The 26667-nt window shown below is 45.9% G+C and overlaps 1 protein-coding gene across 1 annotated transcript in view; it reads left to right on the forward strand.

Annotated features, from left to right (window-relative positions):
* MBIP (MAP3K12 binding inhibitory protein 1) overlaps positions 1 to 26208 on the forward strand; it is an 83947-nt gene extending 57739 nt beyond the window's left edge. The window contains exons 5-7 of the mRNA XM_063947855.1: positions 8557 to 8654; positions 22498 to 22536; positions 24740 to 26208. Coding sequence (XP_063803925.1) covers positions 8557 to 8654; positions 22498 to 22536; positions 24740 to 24847 — 245 coding nt within the window. The 3' untranslated portion in view covers positions 24848 to 26208. The remainder of the gene's footprint in view (positions 1 to 8556; positions 8655 to 22497; positions 22537 to 24739) is intronic.
* The last annotated feature ends 459 nt before the right edge of the window (positions 26209 to 26667 follow it).

Consider the following 26667-nt stretch of genomic DNA (forward strand, 5'->3'; position numbering starts at 1 on the left):
ATTACAAATATCACAACAGTAATGCAGAAATTATTTTTAAAGTCCTGTGGAACCTGTCATTGGTTTATAATTCAAAAATCAACACTACATGCCCATTGAGAGGATAACCTATCATACTGGCAGCATTTCTTTAGCTCCCCTCCAGGAGGGGAGGACCATGTAGGGAGATGCGCTGCCACTAATTGTGTTGCATTGTCACCCCAACCTCTGCTGTGCTGATCACTGCATTGCAGGAGCAGGGACTAAAAGGATAAGCTTCACCGCAAACTGCATCATCAAGCCTCCAGTCGTCCACTTCCCTTAGGGAAGTGTGCGGAATCCAGATGGTTGGTCCCCACTCCCAGGAGTCCAGGAGAGCATCCCGTAATTGGAGAGCCTCCTGGCAAAGTATGTAACATTGGTAATATTTCTCTGACGTCCTAGTGGATGCTGGGAACTCCGTAAGGACCATGGGGAATAGACGGGCTCCGCAGAAGACTGGGCACTCTAAAGAAAAGATTAGGTACTATCTGGTGTGCACTGGCTCCTCCCTCTATGCCCCTCCTCCAGACCTCAGTTAGAATCTGTGCCCGGCCAGAGCTGGGTACTCCTAGTGGGCTCTCCTGAGCTTACTAGTAAAGAAAGTATTTATTAGGTTTTTTATTTTCAGTGAGCTTCTGCTGGCAACAGACTCACTGCTACGTGGGACTAAGGGGAGAGAAGCAAACCTACCTGCTTGCAGCTAGCTTGTGCTTCTTAGGCTACAGGACACCATTAGCTCCAGAGGGTTCGAACACAGGCACCAGTCCTCGATCGTCCGTTCCCGGAGCCGCGCCGCCGTCCCCCTCGCAGAGCCAGAAGAACAGAAGCTTGAAGACGACGAAATCGGCAGCTGAAGACTCCTGTCTTCATTAAGGTAGCGCACAGCACCGCAGCTGTGCGCCATTGCTCCCAGCACACTTACACACTCCGGTCACTGTAGGGTGCAGGGCGCTTGGGGGGGGGGGGGGGGCGCCCTGGGCTGCAATTGAAGTACCTTTTGGCATAAAAATACATATATACAGTCTGGCACTGTATATATGTAAAAACCCCCGCCATTTTTTCACACAGAAAGCGGGACAGAAGCCCGCCGCTGAGGGGGCGGGGCCTTCTTCCTCAGCACACCAGCGCCATTTTCTCTTCACAGCTCCGCTGGAAGCAGCTCCCCATGCTCTCCCCTGCAGTATCCAGGTACAAGACGGGTTAAAAAGAGAGGGGGGGCACATAAATTTAGGCGCAAATAAGACATATAAAGCAGCTATTAGGTAAATCACTTATTATCAGTGAGAATCCCTGTGTTATATAGCGCTGTGGTGTGTGCTGGCATACTCTCTCTCTGTCTCCCCAAAGGACTTTGTGGGGTCCTGTCCTCAGTCTGAGCATTCCCTGTGTGTGTGCGGTGTGTCGGTACGGCTGTGTCGACATGTTTGATGAGGAAGGTTACGTGGAGGCGGAGCAAGGGCAGATAAGTGTGGTGTCGCCCCCGTCGGGGCCGACACCTGATTGGATGGATATGTGGAAGGTCTTAAATGACAATGTCAACTCCTTACATAAAAGGTTTGATGACGCTGCAGCCTTGGGACAGCCGGGGTCTCAGCCCGCGCCTGCCCAGGCGACTCAGAAACCGTCAGGGGCTCATAAACGCCCTCTATCTCAGATGGTTGACACAGATGTCGACACGGAGTCCGACTCCAGTGTCGACGATGATGAGGCACATTTACAGTCTAAAATGACCAAGGCCATCCGGTACATGATTATTGCAATGAAGGATGTATTACACATTTCTGAGATTAACCCTGTTAATACCAAGAGGGTTTATATGTTTGGGGAGAAAAAGCAGCCAGTGACTTTTCCCCCATCTGATGAATTAAATGAATTGTGTGAAGAAGCGTGGAGTTCCCCTGATAAGAAATTAGTGATTTCTAAGAGGTTACTGATGGCGTACCCTTTCCCGCCAACAGACAGGTTACGTTGGGAAACATCCCCTAGGGTGGACAAGGCTCTGACACGCTTATCTAAAAAGGTGGCCCTGCCGTCTCAGGATACGGCCGCCCTAAAGGAGCCTGCGGATAGAAAGCAGGAAGCTATCCTGAAGTCAGTGTATACACACTCTGGTACTCTACTGAGACCTGCTATTGCTTCAGCCTGGATGTGTAGTGCTGTAGCAGCGTGGACAGATACTCTGTTAGACGACATAGATTCCCTCGACAGAGATACTGTTTTGCTAACCCTGGGCCATATCAAAGACGTCGTCTTATATATGCGGGATGCTCAGAGGGACATTTGCCTGCTGGGCTCTAGAATTAATGCTATGTCCATTTCTGCCAGGAGGGTCTTATGGACTCGGCAATGGACAGGAGATGCTGATTCTAAAAAACACATGGAGGTTTTGCCTTATAAGGGTGAGGAATTGTTTGGGGACGGTCTGTCGGACCTCGTGTCTACAGCGACAGCTGGAAAGTCGACTTTCTTGCCTCAGGTTTACTCACAGCCTAAGAAAGCACCGTATTATCAAATGCAGTCCTTTCGTTCCCAAAAAGGCAAGAGGATCAGGGGCGCATCCTTTCTTGCCAGAGGCAGGGGTAGAGGTAAGAAGCTGCACCATGCAGCCAGTTCCCAGGAACAAAAGTCCTCCCCTGCTTCCACTAAGTCCACCGCATGATGTTGGGGCTCCACAGGCGGAGCCAGGTGCGGTGGGGGCGCGTCTCCGAAACTTCAGCAACCAGTGGGTTCGCTCACAGGTGGATCTCTGGGCTATACAAATTGTATCTCAGGGATACAAGCTGGAATTCGAAGCGACTCCCCCCCGCCGTTACCTCAAATCAGCCTTGCCAGCTTCCCCCATGGAAAGGGAGGTAGTACTGGCAGCAATTCACAAGCTGTCCCTCCAGCAAGTGATTGTCAGGGTCCCCCTCCTTCAACAGGGAAGGGGTTACTATTCCACAATGTTTGTGGTACCGAAACCGGACGGTTCGGTGAGACCCATTCTGAATTTAAAATCCTTGAACACTTATATAAAGAAATTCAAGTTCAAAATGGAATCGCTCAGAGCGGTTATTGCAAGCCTGGAAGAGGGGGATTTTATGGTGTCGCTGGACATCAAAGATGCTTACTTGCATGTCCCCATTTACCCACCTCACCAGGAGTACCTCAGGTTTGTGGTACAGGACTGTCATTACCAGTTCCAGACGTTGCTGTTTGGCCTGTCCACGGCACCGAGAATATTTACCAAGGTAATGGCCGAAATGATGATACTCCTTCGGCAGAAGGGAGTTATAATTATCCCGTACTTGGACGATCTCCTTATAAAGGCGAGGTCCAGGGAGCAGTTGTTGATCAGCGTAGCACTCTCTCAGGAAGTGTTGCAACAGCACGGCTGGATTCTGAATGTTCCAAAGTCTCAGCTGATTCCTACGACGCGTCTGCTTTTCCTGGGCATGATTCTGGACACAGAACAGAAGAAGGTGTTTCTCCCGGTGGAGAAGGCCAGGAATTAGCATCTCTGGTCAGGGACCTCCTGAAACCAAAACAGGTATCGGTGCATCACTACACGCGAGTCCTGGGAAAGATGGTGGCTTCGTACGAAGCCATTCCCTTCGGCAGGTTCCATGCGAGGATCTTTCAGTGGGATCTGTTGGACAAGTGGTCCGGATCGCATCTTCAGATGCATCGGCTGATCACCCTGTCCACAAGGGCCAGGGTGTCTCTTCTGTGGTGGCTGCAGAGTGCTCACCTTCTCGAGGGCCGCAGGTTCGGCATACAGGACTGGGTCCTGGTGACCACGGATGCAAGCCTCCGAGGATGGGGGGCAGTCACTCAGGGAAGAAACTTCCAAGGGCTGTGGTCAAGTCTGGAGACTTCTCTACACATAAATATACTGGAACTAAGGGCCATTTACAACGCCCTGAGTCAAGCAGAGCCCCTGCTTCGAAACCGGCCAGTACTGATTCAGTCAGACAACATCACGGCGGTCGCCCATGTAAACCACCAGGGCGGCACAAGAAGCAGGATGGCAATGGCGGAAGCCACAAAGATTCTTCGGTGGGCGGAGAATCACGTGCAAGCACGGTCAGCAGTGTTCATTCCGGGAGTGGACAACTGGCAAGCAGACTTCCTCAGCAGACATGACCTCCACCCGGGAGAGTGGGGACTTCATCAAGAAGTCTTCACACAGATCGCAAAGCGATGGGAACTGCCACAGGTGAACATGATGGCGTCCCGCCTCAACAAAAAGCTAAAAAGATATTGCGCCAGGTCAAGGGACCCTCAGGCGATAGCTGTGGACGCCCTAGTGACACCGTGGGTGTACCAGTCGGTATATGTGTTTCCTCCTCTTCCTCTCATACCCAAGGTACTGAGAATAGTAAGAAAGAGAGGAATAAGAACAATACTCATTGTTCCGGATTGGCCTAGAAGGACTTGGTACCCGGAACTGCAAGAAATGCGCACAGAGGACCCATGGCCTCTGCCTCTCAGACAGGACCTGCTGCAACAAGGGCCCTGTCTGTTTCAAGACTTACCGCGGCTGCGTTTGACGGCATGGCGGTTGAACGCCGGATCCTAGCTGACAAAGGCATTCCAGATGAAGTTATTCCTACGCTGATAAAGGCTAGGAAAGACGTGACAGCAAAGCATTATCACCGTATATGGCGAAAATATGTTGCTTGGTGTGAGGCCAGGAAGGCCCCTACAGAGGAATTCCAGCTGGGTCGTTTCCTGCACTTCCTACAGTCAGGGGTGACTATGGGCCTAAAATTGGGCTCCATAAAGGTCCAGATTTCAGCCCTATCCATTTTCTTTCAAAAAGAACTGGCTTCACTGCCTGAGGTTCAGACGTTTGTTAAGGGAGTGCTGCATATTCAACCCCCTTTTGTGCCACCAGTGGCACCCTGGGATCTTAACGTTGTGTTGGATTTCCTGAAATCCCACTGGTTTGAGCCACTTAGGACCGTGGAACTAAAGTATCTCATGTGGAAAGTGGTCATGCTGTTGGCCTTAGCATCGGCTAGGCGTGTGTCGGAATTGGCGGCTTTGTCATGTAAAAGCCCATATCTGATCTTCCATATGGACAGGGCAGAATTGAGGACTCGTCCCCAATTTCTCCCAAAGGTGGTATCATCGTTTCATTTGAACCAACCTATTGTGGTGGAAGAAGTGGGGGATAGGGGTACCGGCGACCTGTGTTGTTTAAAAAGTATATACTAAAAAATCTTTAAATTTATGAGCCAAAAAATATATATATAAAAATATTCAAATTTAATAAGATATAAAAGTTAATAAATAAAAGTACAAATTTTCAACAGATAAAATTATATAAATATAAGGTAGGAGATGAGACTTAGCTTAAAAAATAGCCCATATCTGATCTTCCATATGGACAGGGCAGAATTGAGGACTCGTCCCCAATTTCTCCCAAAGGTGGTATCATCGTTTCATTTGAACCAACCTATTGTGGTGCCTGCGGCTACTCGGGACTTGGAGGACTCCAAGTTACTGGACGTAGTCAGGGCTTTGAAAATATGTTTCCAGAACGGCTGGAGTCAGGAAGACTGACTCGCTGTTTATCCTGCATGCACCCAACAAGCTGGGTGCTCCTGCTTCAAAGCAAACTATTGCGCGCTGGATCTGTAGCACGATTCAGCTAGCTCATTCTGCGGCTGGATTGCCGCATCCAAAATCAGTAAAAGCCCATTCCACAAGGAAGGTGTGCTCTTCTTGGGCGGCTGCCCGAGGGGTCTCGGCTTTACAGCTTTGCCGAGCGGCTACTTGGTCTGGTTCAAACACATTTGCAAAGTTCTACAAGTTTGATACCCTGGCTGAGGAGGACCTTGTGTTTGCTCATTCGGTGCTGCAGAGTCATCCGCACTCTCCCGCCCGTTTGGGAGCTTTGGTATAATCCCCATGGTCCTTACGGAGTTCCCAGCATCCACTAGGACGTCAGAGAAAATAAGAATTTACTCACCGGTAATTCTATTTCTCGTAGTCCGTAGTGGATGCTGGGCGCCCGTCCCAAGTGCGGACTTTCTGCAATACGTGTATATAGTTATTGCTTAAATAAGGGTTATTGTTATGAGCCATCCGTTGAGTGAGGCTCAGTTGTTGTTCATACTGTTAACTGGGTAAGGTTATCACAATTTGTACGGTGTGATTGGTGTGGCTGGTATGAGTCTTACCCTGGATTCAAATTTCCTTTCCTTGTAATGTCAGCTCGTCCGGGCACAGTTTCCCTAACTGAGATCTGGAGGAGGGGCATAGAGGGAGGAGCCAGTGCACACCAGATAGTACCTAATCTTTTCTTTAGAGTGCCCAGTCTCCTGCTGAGTCCGTCTATTCCCCATGGTCCTTACGGAGTTCCCAGCATCCACTACGGACTACGAGAAATAGAATTACCGGTGAGTAAATTCTTATTTTTTAGATGGAAACTCAAATTACTGAAGTTATTATAATACATCCGTTTGTCAGATATGTTGTAAAAGCCAGAAGATTGAATAATGAAGTCCCTGAAGGAAGAAAAGAACATCCTTATAGTAGAGAATACAAAACAAAAAATACTTACAAAAATACTTACAAAGGTAAAAAAAATGAAAGCGTATCTGGATTTCTGATAGTGACAACCTGCACTTAGAAACCAATGCAGAGAATGGGCCGGTAAAAATAGTTTAAGGGACTGGGAATTAGGATTTAAACTGTTTGTAGCCTTCTCTCTAGTGCTGTCTAACACTGGAATTTGTTTGAACTGTTCATTGTAGGACCATCCCCTCGATGTATTCTAAAAATGTTTCCATCACTCAATGACCCCTAAAGAAAATAACACCATCCAAAAACCCAAGCTATGCTTTGTATGTATTTTTTCTTTGTATATATTGTAGTTTATATTTGCATTCAAATCTTGTGTATAAAATACTGTCCAGTGTGTGTACTTTATTACCATGTCACTTTACTGATTTGGAAGTACAACCCCTTCGCTACCTACTTACATTTTACAGTATTTCACTATCTGATTGTATATTGCAAATATATTCTGTAAATCTAACACTTGGCAAATCGTGGATTTCATTTGTCCCTCTGGGAGAGTTTGGAGATCAACTTCAGGGCTCTGACAACTGATCTGACAGATAATCTGATTTTATTCATATTTTTGGTTTGCGTGCAGTTGGCACTTTGTAAATGTATGTGAACATAATTCCTGTAACTATTACACTACCTACCTCTTTTTCACTTTCACAGATGGGGATGCATTCAATTTCCCGGCTGTCAGGATCCCGACGCTCAGCATACCGGCGCCGGGATACCGAGACCTATTCTCCCTCTTGGGGAGATACCGACACCCCTGGTGGCAGAATAAATAGCGCTACCAAGCCGGCAAGAGGCTCTTTTGCGCTCGCCCAGCTGCCGGCATTCCGGTGACTGGCATCCCGCGGTCAGGATTCTGACCACCGGGATGACGGGCGCCGGTATATCGATACCAACCCCACCAGATGCAATAAGTTGGTTTGACCTGGCTTTTGGAACATGGGTTGGTCCGGGTCCCAGTTCAGTACCCCTTTTCACACAAAATGAAATTCCTAGGGCAAGCCGGCTTAACCTGGGCCTTTGTCTCTGTATGAAAGGGTCAACCTAGGTATTCTACCCTGGTCGCGGTCAGGGTTGAAGTCCCAGTAGTGTGGACCCTTTCCCACAGAGAGCGGACCCGGGTTAGGCCGGCAAATTCCCGGATCCAAATCTGTGTGAAAAGGGTATTAATGACAAGCAGCCACCTAAATGAAACGGGCAGTGTCTTTCTATAGTAGTGTATTTTACATGTTGTTGACTTTGTTGACAGTCTGCAATATTGTGAATATTTAACACTGTGCATCATTTATGGGTATGTGAGAGTACACTCCTAGCATAGAACACCTATATCTGGAAATGTATTACAAAACACCCAGGGTAGTCTAAAGAAAAAACACCTCTATTATTCATGAGATTGGCACTTTAAATTCAATAATAAATCGTTGCAAAGAAAATGTCCTTGAAACTGTTAGATGCGCACATGACATAAACAGAGAGACTTGGATTGAGTTATTGTCTGAGTATCAAAGTCCTCCTCAATAGGTGTTCTATCCATGTTTCCTGCCTCGTAATAATATATGTTTTTGTCTTATTGCTAGAAGCTGCTTGCTTAGAACACTGAAGTCTTCAGAGAACATCCATGGTTGAACTGATTTTCTTAACACGGGGCTTGTTGAAAATATAATATGTGCTCTACTCTATAATATGGGTTTTGAGGCTGAATAATTGAACATGGTGTTTTGCCTTCCTACATAGCTATGACTTCTGTAGTTGTAATCATGGGCAGCATTACTCAAAAGGAAACACAAGGAATGACATAATGGCACTAACATAGAAGAAATAATTGGATTCTATGTAACAATGTTCCATTACAGATCTGCGATAGGCATGTTATATACGGCATGTGCATGCCAGTACTAAAGATTTATACTTTTATTTTTTTTATGTTATTGATTTTTGGTACTTTGTAATATATATCACAACCAGGGGGACCTGTGCCGAAAGACATTTACCAGAGAATTAAGAAGTTGGAAGACAGGATCCTGGAGTTGGAAGGCATTTCCCCTGAGTACTTCCAGACTGTGGTAAGTCATTTTGAATATTGAGGATATGTTGCCGCATGGACCACAGGCTTTACTTGCTACATAATGGTTCATAGCAACATTCTCCTAAAACCACATTTTCCTTGTCTAGCCCACATGGATTAAGTTTCCACTTAAAAGAATTCCACGCTATAGTCGGAATGAATTTTTGTGTGGCATATCGTACAGATGCGTCCTCACACATCTAGCCTCAATACACCATGCAGCGCGAGATTCCTGGCGTGAGTGAGCCCCAAGGTTCCATGCAACCTTGCTAATGAACGCAGGATGACTAGGATTCTCGTGGAGACTCTGCTGTTTAATTTGATATGACACTTGTACATTGTATGTGACGTTGGATACACACTAGCCGATATATCAGCCATTGATTTGAATGGCTGATATATTGTGGGTCTGTCGGCCAGGGTGTACCAGTGATATGTCTGAACATCTATGTTCACGTACATATTGTATCGGCTATGCAGCACAGCAGATGACCAGTATATGTACAAATATATTGATGCATCGTTCTGTGTATACGGGCGGACAGCCGACTGCCTGTACACTTGCAGCAAAAGCTGGTGCGGTGATCAACCGCACAACTGGGCGGGCGCATGTAAATGCTCGACCAGTTGTAACATCAGTTGATCAGCAGTCTCCATATGCATCCTAGTTGCCATACATCAACAATCACAAAGCAATTTGCAGATTCTGAGATATTTTATACCCAGATTTAAAGATTCCCCAATCTGTACCCCTATATTACAGATATTTTTCAGTGATTTGCAGATCATTTTCAGCAAATACAGATCTGCCATTCTTGAAAAGCTCATCGGTTTACTAGAAACAGTCTGCAAATCTGCTGATTGTTATCATACACTAGCAATCTACAGCCCCAATAGTTCTGTGAAATTAAACATGTTGAAAAACCTGATTTTAACAATAGATTTTTGCGATCTGTGAACCCCATACATTGCAGATTTATTTACACAATCATCTGCAAAACATCTAAGTTCCCCAGTTGGTTACTGATGTATGGGGCATTTTCGGCAATAAAGACCCCCAATGCTGGAAGATTTTCACGCCACCTTGCGTGCCAAGAGGGTCTGTTTGGCATGACTGCAGCAAAGATGTATCTGTAAGCACACAACTTTACCTGGTGTCTGGCGTTCCCTCGATCTTGCACATGTCTCGTGTTTACCTGGATTAAATAGACCAGATCAGACAAGAGGGAGGAGTGTGCCACATTCATTGCAGGACTTTCCTTTCTTCTGACCAACTTTTTAGAACCGTGCTTGGAATCCTGCAATGTTGCACACGCCAGTCTGGTCCGGTTTTATTTCATCCGGGTAAAGGAGAGTGAAAATTGTAAGCAGGAAGATCTAACTGAACGATATGAACGAGTTCTCGTTCATTAATGATCGAGAACTCGTTCATATTGTTCAGCATGTAAGCACAAACGATGACCAATGCGCTGCCCTGTGCCGTGTTGCTTATGCATGCAGGCCAATATGAACAATTGCGTTTCTATTAGCATTCACTGCTATGGAGCTGGGTGACGGGAGGAGTTAAGAAATTTCACTCCTCTCTGCCCCCCCACCCACCTTTCCCGCTGCCGGGTCAGCCATATCCGCCGTCGGGCAGCTCGGCTACGGATCGCAGAGTGTGTAGGGGGCATTAGGCCCACAAGGTTGCTTGAATGTCAGTACCCAGTATTTTTTGGGATTGGTTTTCATCCATGCAAAACCGTTCCATACGTGTGTATTTAGATAATACCTAAAACCATATACCTCTTTATGCTGCTAATTGAGCTTCATTTAAGCTTCTGTTTATTTGATTCCTAAATTGTTTGTTTATACGGAAAGTAGTTCTAACTTCTCTGTAAAAGAGAGGCATACTTTGTTATGTTTCTAATCCTTTGGTAATTTATTAAACATTAGAGTTAACCTAATGGGCACTACACACTGGCCGATGTGTGCGGCTGATATGAATGATCTTGTTCAGCAATTAACGATAAATTGTTCATATCGCTCAGTGTGTATGCGCTAATGATAACCGATGCGCGTCCCCGCGGTCGTTCATTGTTGGTTTTCCCGCGTTCTGCATAGCAAGCCAATTTGGACGATGGTCGTTAATCGTTAAAATCAACCATCGTCCAAATTGGAAACGTCGGCAAGTGTTTAGGGCCCATAATAGATGGTTCACAAACTATGTGACTGTGGTGCATTTTAATTGAATACATGTGTGTTAAAGATTTAGAAATTTTATGACTTTATTGGTTAAGACCTTTCTGAGCTTAGAGTTTATTATACTTTTATTACATGTAGCACGGCTTTAAATTCTTTCGGTCAGGCATTGGAAAACGAGTTTTATGGTAAGAACTTACCCTTGTTAAAACTCTTTCTGCGAGGTACACTGGGCTCCACAAGTCTGGACAATGGGGTGTAGAGTAGGATCTTGATCCGAGGCACCAACAGGCTCAAAGCTTTGACTGTTCCCAGAATGCACAGCGCGGCCTCCTCTATTACCCCGCCTCCCAGCACAGGAGCACAGTTTAGTTAACCAGCCCAATGCAGTAGCAAGAAAAGAGACGACAACGGTTAGTAGTCACATACACCACACTCTCACGACAAGAGAAGTGTCAGCGGCTAATGCCATATCAACCCAAAGAAGCTAAGTGCGTCAGGGTGGGCACCTTGTGGAGCCCAGTGTACCTCGCAGTAAGAGTTTTAACATGGGGTAAGTTCTTACCATAAAACTTGTTTTCTGCTGCGGGGTACACTGGGCTCCACAAGTCTGGACAATGGGGATGTCCTAAAGCAGTTCCTTATGGGAGGGGACGCACTGTAGCGGGCACAAGAACCCAGCGTCCAAAGGAAGCATCCTGGGAAGCGGCAGTATCGAAGGCATAGAACCTTATGAACGTGTTCCCGGAGGACCACGTAGCCGCCTTGCACAATTGGTCAAGTGTCGCACCACGTTGGGCCGCCCAAGAAGGTCCAACAGACCGAGTAGAATGGGCCGTAATGTGAACAGGAGCTGACAGACCAGCCTTCACATAAGCATGCGCAATCACCATTCTAAAACACCTGGCCAGGGTCTGCTTGTGAGCAGGCCAGCCACGTTTGTGAAATCCAAACAAAATAAAGAGAGAATCAGACTTTCGAATAGAAGCAGTTCTCTTAACATAGATACGGAGAGCCCGTACCACATCCAAAGACCGCTCTTTGGGAGACAAATCAGGAGAAACAAAAGCTGGAACCACAATCTCCTGATTAAGGTGGAACGAAGAAACCACCTTAGGTAAATATCCGGGACGAGTCCTAAACACCGCCCAGTCACGGTGAAAAATCAGATATGGCGAACTACAAGACAAGGCACCCAAATCCGACACTCTTCTAGCAGAGGCAATAGCCAGCAAGAACACCACCTTAAGGGAAAGCCACTTAAGGTCAGCTTGAACCAAGAGGTTCAAATGGAGGCTCCTGCAACGCCTCCAAAACCACCGACAAGTCCCAAGGAGCCACAGGCGGGACATAGGGAGGTTGGATACGCAACACACCCTGAGTGAAAGTATCAGGTAAAGTCGCAATTTTTCTCTGAAACCACACCGACAAGGCAGAAATAGGAACCTTGAGGGAGGCCCTGCTGTAGAAAAGCCAAAAGTTTGGCTGTACTAAACTTGGAAGCGTCATAATGGTTAGATGCGCACCAAACAAAGTAGGAATGCCAGACCCGATGGTAAATCCGAGCAGAGGCCGGTTTCCGGGCCCGCAACATAGTTTTAATGACCTCTTCAGAAAAATCCTTAGCTCTTAAGATGGAAGCTTCAAGAGCCACGCTGTCAAAGACAGCCGGGCTAGGTCCTGGTAGACACAGGGGCCCTGAACGAGGAGGTCTGGGCGTTGTGGAAGTAGAAGTGGACGCTCTGACGATAGGCCTTGCAGGTCTGAGAACCAGTGCCGTCTGGGCCACGCCGGAGCTATGAGAAGCAGATTTCCTTTTCTTGCTTGAACTTCCGAATTACCCTGGGCAGGAGTGACACCGGAGGGAACACGTACGGCAGCCGAAAACCTCCACGGCACTGCCAGCGCATCCACGAATGCTGCTTGAGGATCCCTTGTCCTTGCTCCGAAGACCGGAACCTTGTGATTGTGTCGAGACGCCATCAGATCCACATCTGGAAGACCCCCCCTTTCCACGAGGAGTTGAAACACTTCTGGATGGAGGCCCCACTCGCCGGCATGCACGTCCTGACGACTGAGAAAGTCCGCTTCCCAATTCAGGACTCCCGGAATGAATATTGCCGGTAGATTGCGTTCTGCCCAACGTAGAATCCGTGAGGCTTCCTTCATTGCCAAACGGCTTTGAGTGCCGCCTTGATGATTTATGTAAGCCACTGTGGTGGCGTTGTCCGACTGTACTTGAACAGGACGGTTCTGAATCAAATGCTGGGCTAGGTTCAACGCATTGAAGACCGCCCGCAATTCCAGAATGTTGATCGAGAGGAGAGATTCCTCCTTGGTCCACCGACCCTGCAAGGAGTGATGCTGCAGCACCACGCCCCAACCTCTTAGACTGGCATCTGTCGTCAACAGGACCTAGTTGGATATCCAGAAGGGACGGCCTCTGCACAATTGTCGGTCCAGGAGCCACCAGAGCAGCGACAGACGGACCTCCAGAGTCAAAGAGATCATGTGAGACCTGATCCGGTGAGGCAGGCCGTCCCACTTGGCTAGAATCAGCTTCTGGAGGGGGCGAGAATGGAATTGAGCATACTCCACCATGTCGAATGCTGACACCATGAGGCCCAGCACCTGCATTGCCGAATGTATCGACACTTGCAGACGAGAAAGGAAGCAACGAATCCTGTCCTGAAGTTTCAGGACTTTCTCCTGAGACAAGAACAACCTCTGGTTGTGAGTGTCCAACAGCGCTCCCAGGTGCACCATGCTCTGAGCAGGGACCAGGGAGGATTTCTTCCAGTTGATGAGCCACCCGTGGGCTTGTAGAAACCGGACCGTCATATATCCAGATGACGCAGGAGAAGATCTGGGGAATTTGCCAGGATTAACAAGTCGTCCAGATACGGCAGTATCCTGACCCCTTGACGGCGGAGTACCACCGTCATCACCGCCATAACTTTGGTGAAGACTCGCGGAGCCGTTGTTAAACCAAAAGGTAACGCCCGAAACTGGTAATGGAGGTTGCCAATAGCGAACCTCAGGTATTGTTGATGTGAAACTGCTATAGGAATATGCAGGTAAGCATCCTGTATGTCCAGGGTGACCATGTAGTTCCCAGGTTCCAAGGCCAGAACTATAGAGCGAAGGGTTTCCATACGGAACTTGGAAACCTTCACAAATTTGTTCAGTGCTTTGAGGTTGAGAATGGGCCGGGAGGACCCATTCGGTTTCGGGACTAGAAACAGCGGAGAATAGTACCCCCGGCCCCTCTGAGCAAGAGGCACCTGTACTACGACTCCTGTATCCAGGAGGGTCTGTACCACCGAATGCAGAGTGTTTGCCTTTGTCTGGTCCAACGGGACGTCTGTCTGGCAAAATCGATGAGGGGGTCGGTTTTTGAAGGCTATGGCGTAACCTCGAGTGACGACTTCCCGTACCCAGGCATCTGAAGTAGTCTTCAACCATTCCTGGGTATACCCTAGAAGCCGGCCCCCCACCCTGGGATCCCGCAGGGGGAGGCCCGCCCCGTCATGCGGCAGGCTTATCGGTCTTGGCTGCTGGCTGACGGGCAGCCCAGGCTCTTTTGGGCTTCGGCTTACCAGGTTTGGAAATGCGGGCCTGCTTATGGTATGCCTGACCTTTTGCTTTACCTGAAGGACGAAAGGGGCGAAAGGACGTGCCTTTGGCCTTCGACACAGAAGGAGCTGTATTAGGCAGACAGGCAGTTTTGGCAGTAGCCAAGTCAGCCACTATCTAATTTAAGTCCTCCCCAAACAGAATATCCCCCTTGAAAGGGAGTACCTCCAGGGTTTTTCTAGAGTCCAGATCCACAGACCAGGATCTCAGCCACAATATCCTGCGAGCCAGGACTGACGGTAGTAGAGGCCTTGGCTGCTAGGATACCGGCATCAGAAGCCGCCTCTTTAATATAGCGAGAAGCTGTGACAATATATGACAAGCATTGTCTAGCATGGTCAGAGGAGATTTCAGCCTCTAACTCCAAGGCCCATGCTTCAATAGCCTCTGCCGCCCATGTAGCTGCAATAGTGGGCCTTTGTGCAGCACCCTTGAGGGTGTAAATTGCTTTTAGACAACCCTCGACACGTTTATCCATAGGCTCTTTTAGAGACGTGACGGTAGTGACAGGTAGAGCTGAGGAAACCACCATCCTAGCCACATGTGAGTCTACTGAAGGAGGCGTTTCCCAATTTTTAGACAGCTCTGGCGCGAGGGGATAGCGAGCCAGCATCTTCTTTTGAGGCACAAACTTCGTACCCGGGCTTTGCCAGGGTTCCTGACGTATATCCACTAGGTGGTCAGAGTGAGGTAAAACTTGTTTAATCACCTTCTGACGCTTGAACCTATCTGGTTTCTTAGGAGGAACGGATGGCTCGGGATCATCCGTAATCTGCAGAATTAACTTAATAGCCTCCAAAAGATCAGGAACATCCACATGTGAACTACCCTCCCCATCAGCCGTATCGGAGTCAGAACCTGTGGGGTCAGTGTATGTGCTGTCTTCATCAGACGATGTGTCAGTGACAGCAGTGGATTGTGAGGAGACGAGCGCTCGCTTAGAGGACCTCTTGGACTTAGGCGAGCGTTGGTCAGACTTTTTAGTAGTCAGGGACTGGTTTAACTTCTTTAATTGAGCAGATAAATCGTCCGCCCACGGCGGGTTAGCTGCAGGGACCACATACGGTTGTACCAGCATTGGGGGTCCCATAGGGGGTGTTAGTTTATGAACTAGCGTATGCAGAAGCGTGGAAAAAGCGGCTCACGGAGGGTCAGTATGTGCCTCCGTTGCCACAGTCCCACTGGGGGGCAAGGAGCCCCCAGAACCAGAGCCCACAGCTGCTATATTCTTCCCATATATGCCTGTGGCTTCAGCAACACCAGCAGTGTGTTCTGCCCCAGAACCGTTACCATCAGAAGCAGACATGATATAACTTGCAGTATGAGGTAACACAGTACAATTATTAGCAGCACTATATCCCTAAACCGAAACCCCTGCGCAGTGTAGTCAGCACCAGCAGAGATAAAGGAGAGATATGGTGACTAAATCACAGAGAAAAATACGTAATACAGTATATCTTTGTGAAAATCCTATATTAAATAACACCTGACGCACCAAGCCCCCTCAGGTTATAAAATATAGGGATAGCAAGTTGAGTGAAAGACACGAGATGGACACCACTCAGCTATCAATGCACACACAAATAGTCAGTTTGTTCAATGCAGAGGTTATTACAGACAATAATACTGCACTGGACTAGCTTACACAGCTATATAACAATAGATATAACACTACACCGTAAGAAACTGGATGTATAATCACAGGGTAATTGTACTATAAACCCCTGACTAAATGCACTCTTTCTTACTAACACTGACTAAAAAGGCAGGTAGAATACTCAAGTGTCATGTAAAGTCACAGCACTGACAACCAGGCGGCTTTACATAGGAGGATTTGCCCAAGCAGTCCCAGGAACAGTGAGCTGAGGAGTAATGGTGCCGCAGACACTGACAGGGAGTGAGGAAAGACAGAGATGCAGCTCCAGGGCGGGAACACTTGCTGGAAATGGTGCCATGGGGCTGGGGGAGGGGCTTCAGGTCTAAGCCTTATCCCCCTTGCTTGCAAAACCACCGGGTACTGTGGGCGATATTAAAATCGGTTTTAAGAGAAAACCTGACCTGCGCCCATGCCCTGGTGATCTAGTGGGATCGCCTGTATCCACAGTGTCCACCGCCAGCGCGCGTGGCCCGCATCCCACTGACCGCACCGGATCGCGATAAAGACCGGGTTCCGCGAGCGGGACCCACTTACCACCTCCCGAAGCGCGGCCACGCGATCCTGGAGAGCCCCAGCCCTGTGTGCCTAACGTGAAGTAAACCGGAGCCTCCGCTGTAGGTACCCGGCAACCAGGGCTCGGGAGTGTACAGCGCCGCTGGGGAGAGCTGGAGCTGCAGCAGAGAATGTCAGAAGACATTAACCACCGCTGCTGCCCTTGAAGTCTTCACTTTTTACCTCATAAAAAGCTTTTCTTAGGGCTGCCAGGAGCAGCCCCTCTGTTAAGTGCCTGCTTACTGCAGCACCAACTGACAAACTGAGCTCCTGTGCTGGGAGGCGGGGTTATAGAGGAGGTGGCGCTGTGCATTCTGGGAACAGTCAAAGCTTTGAGCCTGTTGGTGCCTCGGATCAAGATCCTACTCTACACCCCATTGTCCAGACTTATGGAGCCCAGTGTACCCCGCAGCAGAAAAGGAGATTTATGGTAGACTTACCATTGTTAAATCTCTTTCTGCGAGGTACATTGGTTCCACAAAGAAACATCAGGGAATAAAGATGGATCTTGATCCATGCACCAACAGGCTAAATAAAGCTTTAGACTGTCCCAGGATGCATTGGGGCCTCCTCTATAACCCCGCCTCCAGGCACTGTGAGATCAGTTTCGTTAACCAGTCCAGTGCAGGAGCAGGTAAAAGAGAAGGTAGATGTTAGTCACACAGAACCACATTCTCACGACAGGAGAAGGGACTAATGGCTAATGCCATACAAACCCATAGAAGCTAGGTGCCTCGCAGAAAGAGATGGTAGACATTAATCTCATTTTCTGCAGCTGGGTACCTTGGTTTCCATATGGAAACATTGGGGATGTCCTAAAGCAGTTCCTCATGGGAGGGGATGTGCCATAGCCGGGTATGAGAACCCGGCGTCCAAAGGAAGCATCCGTAGCATACGGAAGCATACGTAGCCGCCTTGCACAATTGTTCAGCGGACGCGCCTCGGGCCGCCCTTGAAGGTCTAACAGACCGAGTAGAATGGGCTTTAACAGCAGCAGGAGCTGGGAGACCAGCCTGTGCATAGTCCTGTGCAATCACCATTCTAATCCATCTGGTCAAGGTTTGCTTATTCGCCGGCCAGCCACGTTTGTGAAAACCAAAAAGTACAAAAAGGGAATCTGACCTCCTGATAGAGGCAGTTCTCTCCACATATATACGGAAAGCCCGTACCACATCCAAAGACCGATCTTTGGAGGACAAACTAGAAGAGATGAAAGCCGGAACCACAATCTCTTGGTTAAGGTGAAAAGATGACACCACCTTAGGTAAATAACCCGGGCAAGTTCTAAGAACTGCCCGGTCACAGTGAAATATCAGGAATGGTGGACGACGGGACAAAGTGCCTAGGTCTGACACCCTCCTAGCAGAGGCGGTAGCCAGAAGGAACAGTACCTTGACCGTAAGCCATTTAAGGTCCTCTGACTCAAGAGGTTCAAATGGAGACTCTTGCAGGGCATTCAGGACAACAGACAAATCCCATGGAGCCACAGGAGAGACATAGGGAGGCTGAATCCGTAAAACACCCTGAGTGAAAGTATGAAGGTCAGGAATAGACGCAATTTTTCTCTGAAACCACACGCACAACCAGTTGTAAAGCTTGCACCTTCAACGGATCCGAAGGGATAACCATTGTTCAGAACTGGCGAGGGAGACCTCTCTTGAAAGAGACTGCGTACCCGTGAGAGACAACTTCTCGCACCCATGCGTCTGAAGTGGTCTTTAACCAGACCTGGGTGAATCGCAGAAGTCTGCCTCCCCCAGGGATAGGCCCTCCCGGTCATGCAGCAGGCTTTACGTGTTTAGAAGCAGACTGAGGGAGGTACAGGAGTAACAGTAATACATGTTTTGTTTCAATATAATATGAGAAAGGAGAGGGACTGATCAGAGCATAAATAGATGACTCTGGGATCCCAGAACCATCATCACCCTGAGGAAGACTAAACTAGTTCAAACGCGTTGGTGGCATGGTGTTTTGAGGACGTGGCAATCTTTATATTGGTTGCACCCAGCGGAGTGGTGAGAGCAACTGGGCCCTATTTTTGTTACTTACTCACTCATGGGAATCCGTTCATCTACCTATGTAAAGTGATCCTTGTCCTATGTATACACATTTTTATTGAATAAATTCAGTTTTTTATTTATAAACTGTTTGTTTTTCTTTTGGTGGATTTGTATTACTGAAGTGGATTAAAGGAACTGCTACATGAATGTACCACGCTGATTACAAATAAGCATACATGTAAGCTTGGAGTGTCAGAAAGCCAGAGATTTAAGAAAATGTGTGCGATATAAAGATCTAAAGATACCTCTATATGTTTTATCACATTGTTTTAATGTAAGCAAGAAAGTGAGCATCCTTTACCATTTGATCGTTGCACATTTCGGGTGGTCCCGTACTATTCTACTGAAACACAAAGTGGTATACGCCCTAGAACTCCTATACTCTTGATTGTATAGCTTTAAAGGAATACTACACATTGGAATCTTTATTTTATTTATTTACATATACTGTCCTTTGGAGGAATGAATAATTCATATAAGACTGGAGTCACGGATTTGTGGACATTTAGAAACGTATTGGTTTGGATTACTATCTTTAACCCATTGATTGTTATAGCGCATATGATATCATTTCGTATACTGTGTAATTTTTATTTATTCTGGGTGACAACACCGGAAGATATCTTATTTGCAGCTGTTACATATCCTGTGCAGGGAATTACAAAAAATAATTTTTTGGTATATATCAGAATACTCGTACAATATATTCTGGCACAGGTACACTTGTTCTTAACTAACGCTGTCTTAAGAACGACATGTAGAACACTTAAGTGTCTGTAAAATCACGGCGCTGATGTACAGGGGGATTTACAGAGGAGACCTTGCCCTGCAGTCTCGGGGACCAGTCGCAGCTAATCGTAGAAGATGGCGCCGAGCATCTCAGTCAGGGAGTGAGGGAGAGTCTGAGGCAGCTCCAGGGCGAGGATATTAATATATCCGACCTGTACTCCTATGCCCTGGTGGATATAGTGGGGTCCCTGCTCTGTTACAGTGTCCACGCCAGCGTCACAGTACGTCTCCTTAGACTGTGACCGGAACGCGATTTAATAGCAGGTCCCGCCTGGGGGACCATCTTACCTCCTCCCTTCAGTAGCAGCCACGCGAACCAGGAGAGCGTCTGTGACAGTGTGCCTAAGCCAGAGCGTCTCCGCCGCAAGTACCCGGAAACAGAGCCAGCGGGAGTATGCGATGCCGCTGGGGAGGTGACGGAGCCGCAGTACAGAATGTCACCCTGACATGTAAGTGCTGCGGCCCTTGAAGTCTTCTAAAAGCTTTATCAGGGCTGCCCAGTGCAGCCCCCCTGTTAAGTGAGCTGCTTCTGCAGGCATCAACTCGAAACTGAGCTCATCGTGCCTGGAGGTGGGGTTATAGAGGAGGTCCCAATGCATCCTGGGACAGTATAAAGCTTTAGGCTGTTGGTGCCTGGATCAAGATCCAGCTCTACACCCCGATGTTTCCCTGTGGAACCAATGTACCCCGCTGCAGAAATCACAATTTCTCTTAGCATCTCACATTCAGCAACAATTCTTCTTTCACAAAGTAAAGTTTCCAGTGCATTAGGTTTGGTTTTTATCTGTAAAACTGCAATCATTCCCAGCGTCAAATTGATTCCACATTACTGTGTGCTGCTGGGACGTGATGTTCTGACTCCTGCTGCTGATGGCAGACAAGCAAGACACGATAGACAAGAAATTGTTAGTTGCTGTAGCATGCTATTAGTTGGAGTCCTATAATCATCTACCTTGTTATCACATTGTAGACAGAAATGCCTACAGCTCCAGCAATGGGATTTACATTTATTCTAATGTGCTTTATATTTTGTAATATTACCCCCAGTATGTCTTGGCTGCATGGTATGCATTTGTTCCATAGTTTCTGACTAAGAAATAAAATGCGCTTCACTCCATATCAGTACCAGGCATGTCCATACAACAGCCATATATCATCAAGTACAGTGCATTATTATGTATACTTTGTAGCGTAAGTACATTTAATTGAGATGCTCAAAATAAAGCAACTCTACTGTCTGACTCATCAGTATGATTTATTTTTTACTAATGTGGATTATTTCTTAAGAGATAAGTGCAGCCATTATTTAATGCCTTTTAACGTATAACTACACATACCCCTTGAGAATTAATATATGTTTTTACTTCCCAATACCTTTATTCTATCTTGCCACTTTATACGTTATTGTCTAGTTCATTTGACAATCTGTATGAAGCATTCACTCTCCACGGAATAAACTCTTACTATGGATTGTTGGTAGAACAAAGATAGTAAGGCTCATCTATTTATGTAACATAAGTTGTACATATGATTATTTTTCTAATCCTATTATATAGTGCCAATGTTTTAATGAAACTCCCAATTTTATACAGGTGCTTCCATCCCTGTACTAGTAAGGTTTGCAGTCTAATTTTGCAATCCCAGCCGCCCCCCCCCCCCCCCCCCCCCCACACACACACACACACACACACACACACACACACACACACACACACACACACACACACACACACACACACACACACACACGTGTGCCAGTTAGTCAGAAGCTAACTCATTTAATAGTATGGTTTTTGGATTGTGGAGGTGGAGCACCTGTAGAACCCCACTTGACCTCTCCGATGCCATATGAACACTCCAGAGATCACCCTGATTGAAATTGGAGATGAGGCCTCATTTGTGTAACACAGCAGCACTAATCACCATATGTGTTACCCACCCAAGCCATTTGTTTTTTCATTTTGTATTATTTTCCAACATAGATAAGGAAATCAGAGGAGGGGTACTGAAAAAGGAATATGGGAGGGACATGGTGAGGGGATGTAATCATGTTACCGGCAGTCGGGATCCCGACGGTCAGTATACGACTCCAAAATCCTGACAGCTGGAAACCCCGACAGTCGGCATGCCGGCTAACAGGGACTATTCCCACTCATGAAGGATAGGGATGTGGAAATCCCACACAGATAGTAGATAATTACATGCATACCATTTTTTAGACCACCTAGAGAGAATTTAGACTGGTTCTGGTGGAGGTCTGTTTCCCGGTATCCGGATTCTAGATCTACACTAAAAAGGTCTACAGTCATTCGGTCTAATACTAATGGTAGACATGTATTAGGTCTACATGGTCAAAAGGTCGATATGTAAAAGGCAGACGGGGTCAAACGGTCGACATGACAATGGACACATGGTAGACACAAGGCCAACTTTTTAATACTTGACCATCCACGTGGACTATGACTGGGAACAGTAACCTGCCTGAGGTTCGCTCGCCATTCGAGGGGACGTAGCACTACACTAATGGGGTTTGTGGCAGAAAAGTGACAAAACACCCCTCTCCCCCCCCCCCCCCCCCCCCCAACAAAAAGGTCTACTTTTTTTGTGTCATCCTTTCCTACTGTATACCTATTCTGTGTCGACCTTTTGACCCTGATGACCTAATTCATGTCTACCATTAGTGGTAGACCTATTGACTGCAGACCTTTTTATTTAAATTTGGTTATTAATGTTTTAGCATAATACGTTCCCCAATAGACATTTCCTTCCTCTTGCAGAACCTAATGCTGTCGGTCAGTGGGTTCTTTGACTACCTAACCTCACACAGATTTTCTGCAACTGTATATTTTCCACTATAAGTATTCGCTGCTTAACCATTCTATTTGCCTGCATATGATAGCATAAGCATTGAGTTTCTGTGACACAAGCAGGGATTCACTCATTTCATTGTGGTGTTTTTATTTTAGGGTGCTTCGAGTAAGAGAAGGAAAGTCCAGGACTCACAGGTAGACTGAAAATATACTAGAGTATATGTTGATTTTTGTATCTGTATTTCGGTGCTACGGAATACAGTGAATTTCACAGACATTAGCCACTAGAACAACTGGTGTAACTTATTAGAATTGTTACAATGCAGTAGAAGTCAAATAAGAAAGTATTTTTTTTTTTTTTTTTAAATGTCCGCTAAAGTTTGTGCTGGTGATGATTTTTCTTGTTTTATTTATGATCACTCGTGCCATGTATGCCACTTATATGTTGCACGTCATCTTACCCTGTTTCTTGAATGCCCACTCCACTGTGATATTTTTAGTATAGTGACTACTTTATCCATGATCCTGCTTAGAGCACTACAGTCTTCTTGCTCTATATGACAAATTTGCAGGCTGTCCTTTTCCATGATCCTTATCTACCTCTGGTTATTTATAAATGTGACACAGGGATGTTCCTTCGTAGTGTTGGGGAAAGCCTTGTGGTTGTACCATTTTGGACCAGGGTTATATGAAGACAGTGCATTAATATACAAGCTAGACAGAGTTGACGTGCCCTAGTAAGCATTGGGGATTAGAGCTTATCTATACCCTATTCCAAACTGGAATATCCCAGGTACTACCCCATGATCCCAATTGTCTCTGGAAAATCTCCTTCTCCCCAAACCTTATTCAGGCCTCCTCTTGGCAATTGTAAACGCGGCTCATATCTTCTCTTTGGAAATTCCTAATGACCTAGTTCCCTGAGCCAGCCTTCCGTCATAGACACCCTGTTTATCTGGATTCTATTCCATCTGATGTTCTATCTGACCCTTCTCTGCTGTACTTCACACTGGCCTACCTTCACTAATTGAGGCCACGGCTCCAGCCTTCTGCGTTTCTGGCCATCTTCTAGATCTGCTTCTGTACTATGCCGAGATGATTTACCCCTAGTTACTTTAATTTTTGCCCATCTATCCTATTATGTCAGCCTTCAAACCATCCAAGTATAAATGTTAAAACTACTAAGGAGCTGCAACAATCCAGTCTCCTCCACATCCATGTAACCATGGTCATCTTGTGCATCTGTTTTTAGGTTGCCATTTATTTTCACCATGCTGTTCACCATTTACTATTTTATATAGTAAATGGTGAACAGCATTTGCTGTAGTCTCTCTATATGCTAAGGCTGTGGTGGGAATCAAACCCGTGACTTCAGTGCTGTGAGACAAACCAAGTCCAACTTTGTATTACTATCATAGGCTGTTAACCTGTCTCCCAAATCCTTAATAACTTCTCTGCCTGGCTCCCTCACATTCTTTCCAGACCATCCCTCATTCATCCAGCCAATTTTGTTTCCAAACTTCTCTCATTCTCAACCTCGTTTGGTCTCTGTCAACCTTCTCTTACTCCCTTCAACTGTTGTTCTCTAACCAGTAGAGGAAAGGGGCCATCTCCCCTTTCCATCTCTCGGATCACCTCTTGCTCTCCATTGCATTACCACACCTGCCCAGTGAATGAAGGATTTAAGCCTTACCTATTTTAGGTATTGTGGGGATAATTCCAAGTTGATCGCAGCAGGAAATTTTTTAGCAGTTGGGCAAAACCATGTGCACTGCAGGGGAGGCAGATATAACATGTGCAGAAAGAGTTAGATTTGGGTGGGTTATTTTATTTCTGTGCAGGGTAATACTGGCTGCTTTATTTTTACACTGCAAATTAGATTGCAGATTGAACACACCACACCCAAATCTAACTCTCTGCACATGTTATATCTGCCTCCCCTGCAGTGCACATGGTTTTGCCCACCTGCTAAAAAAATTCCTGCTGAGATCAACTTGGAATTACCCCCTATGTGCAGAGACCTACAAAACATACCTTATTGCTAGAGATTAGTTGTGTAAATAAAAAAATAAATAAAAAAAATTACTACGTTATAACCTGGTCATAGCCAGAGAGGTGAAGAACAGTATATGTAACTTACAACCATCTGTTTTGTTCTCAGTGGACTTTAGCAGTTCCATAAAAGCCTTACTTTCCCGGTATAACACCTTACATCATAAAGTATCACATACGCAAGGTATTTTCTGCAATGCTTTGAAAAGTACCAAGTATCTAAAATTCATATTAATTAATAAAAGTATCCATATACTCATAGCTAATTTGCAACATGCACTTTATTTGTAAGATGTACTATTTCATGCCTGAAGCAGTTTTCTGTTTTTGTTTTTGCCTCTGACAGAATTACTCACTGGTAGAGCTTGATCAGAAAATTAATGCACTGCGACAGAAACTGATACAGAAAAGCAAGAGGGACATTTCTAGAACAGATGGAGAACCTGATGCCTGAATATCGCCATGTGTTTGATGTTACTGCCTTTTTTCCTGTCTTTTTTTTTTTTTTCTGTTACTCCTGTGACAGCTACTTATGGTTTTACTACATTTCAGTGACCTCAGACGTACTGCTAAGTCACACCACAACCTGTGTTGTTGTGTAAGGATTACATGAGAATGATGAGCTGATTTTGGGACCAGATAAACATGTTATAGGAAAAGACTTTATACAATGATTCTATATTGCAGAGGTTCCCAAACTCAGTCCTCAAGGCACCCTAACAGTCCAGGTTTTAAGAGATCCATGGCTCAGCACAGATGGTTAAATTAAATTGACTAAGGTCACCTGTGGCCAAGCATAGATATACTTAAATCCTGGACCATTAGGGTTCCTTGAGGACCGAGTTTGAGAACCTCTGTTCTAGTGTATGGTAAGCTCATCCAATGAGACTTAGTTAAAAATTTATAGAACCATGTAGCAGAAATATTCCTGATCTCCCAATATTGCCATAAGACAAGGTGGGGAAACCATTATATGATAAAAGAAAAAGCGTTACAAATTATTCTCTTACCATAATATGATTTCCTGGACAAAATATGTACAGAAGGGCTTTTCTGCTTGCCTGACTATTCTGAAACAGGGTGTTGAATTAATTATTTTCTGGCATGCTCAAGAACCAGTCCTCATTATTTGGCATGTATTAGCTGATTATAATTATGACAACAATCATAACTTCAGTTTTCTTTACAAAGTAGGTAGAGAGAGGTGTACTTCTCCAAGACTGCATCAACATAAAGATGCTCTATACCAGGGCTGTTCAACATGTGTTCCTCCAGTTGTTGTGGAACTACACATACTGCTCTATGCTAGGATGATGGAGTAAAACCTTTCCAAGATTGCTCTATGCTAGGATGATGGAGTAAAACCTTTCCAAGATTCAGTTTAGTCAATACAGGCACATAATGAGAAGAGGTAGCACAGCAAGTTTAGGAATCATGGAATGGGCTTCTCTGTAGAAGGCATTACCTGTACAACAGCCGATAAACTTATCTGTAAACATACTTGGATAATTCCAGGACTGAACATAGTTTTGCCAAGAGATCTTTGTATGGTATAAAGAAAAATGTTTACTCTCACTGTCTTTTTTTCTGGATTTGTTTCTTTCAGAAATACATTTGTGCTATGGAGTAGTTGGGACTATTGTTTGTTTCTTTGCATTTTTAAACGTTAACAGTTGTATATGTTTGTTTTATGAACCTGTTTATAGATCCAACTGTACTGTAGAGGCAAATTTGTATATATGTCATAATCCCTTCACTTGCTGTGTTTTATGATACTTGTTTACATAGAATAAAGCTCATTTTGAGTGCACCAAACCGGTTTCCATGACATGATGTTATCACCGTACACCTTGACAAGTTGACGACAAATTCCAGTTGCTGATGTGACCTTTAGGCGCAGAAATCTTATCACACTACGCACCTTAATGTTTGACCATGTTCCCGCCAGCGCTGCCATCTCCCAGCTGATGTTGGGAAAGTATGACTGAATTCAGGGGCAGTATAATAGCTGTGAGAAGAAGCAGTTGTTCAAGTCAAATTACTTTCTAACAAATATTTAAAATGCCAGCTCTAATATATACTGTGGACGCCTGCGCACCTTATTACCATGTGCTATGAATGTGCGCTATACATCGCAAAACACTACATCCCATAAGAGAAAACAATACACCCACACATTATCTGAGTTCCAAAGCTCATTGATGTATATATTGTTATTAAAAGGCTATGTATTCAAGATACCACAATGTACAGTATATATATATATATATATAT

The sequence above is a fragment of the Pseudophryne corroboree genome, chromosome 12 (assembly GCF_028390025.1).
Source record: "Pseudophryne corroboree isolate aPseCor3 chromosome 12, aPseCor3.hap2, whole genome shotgun sequence".
Lineage (NCBI taxonomy): Eukaryota > Metazoa > Chordata > Amphibia > Anura > Myobatrachidae > Pseudophryne > Pseudophryne corroboree.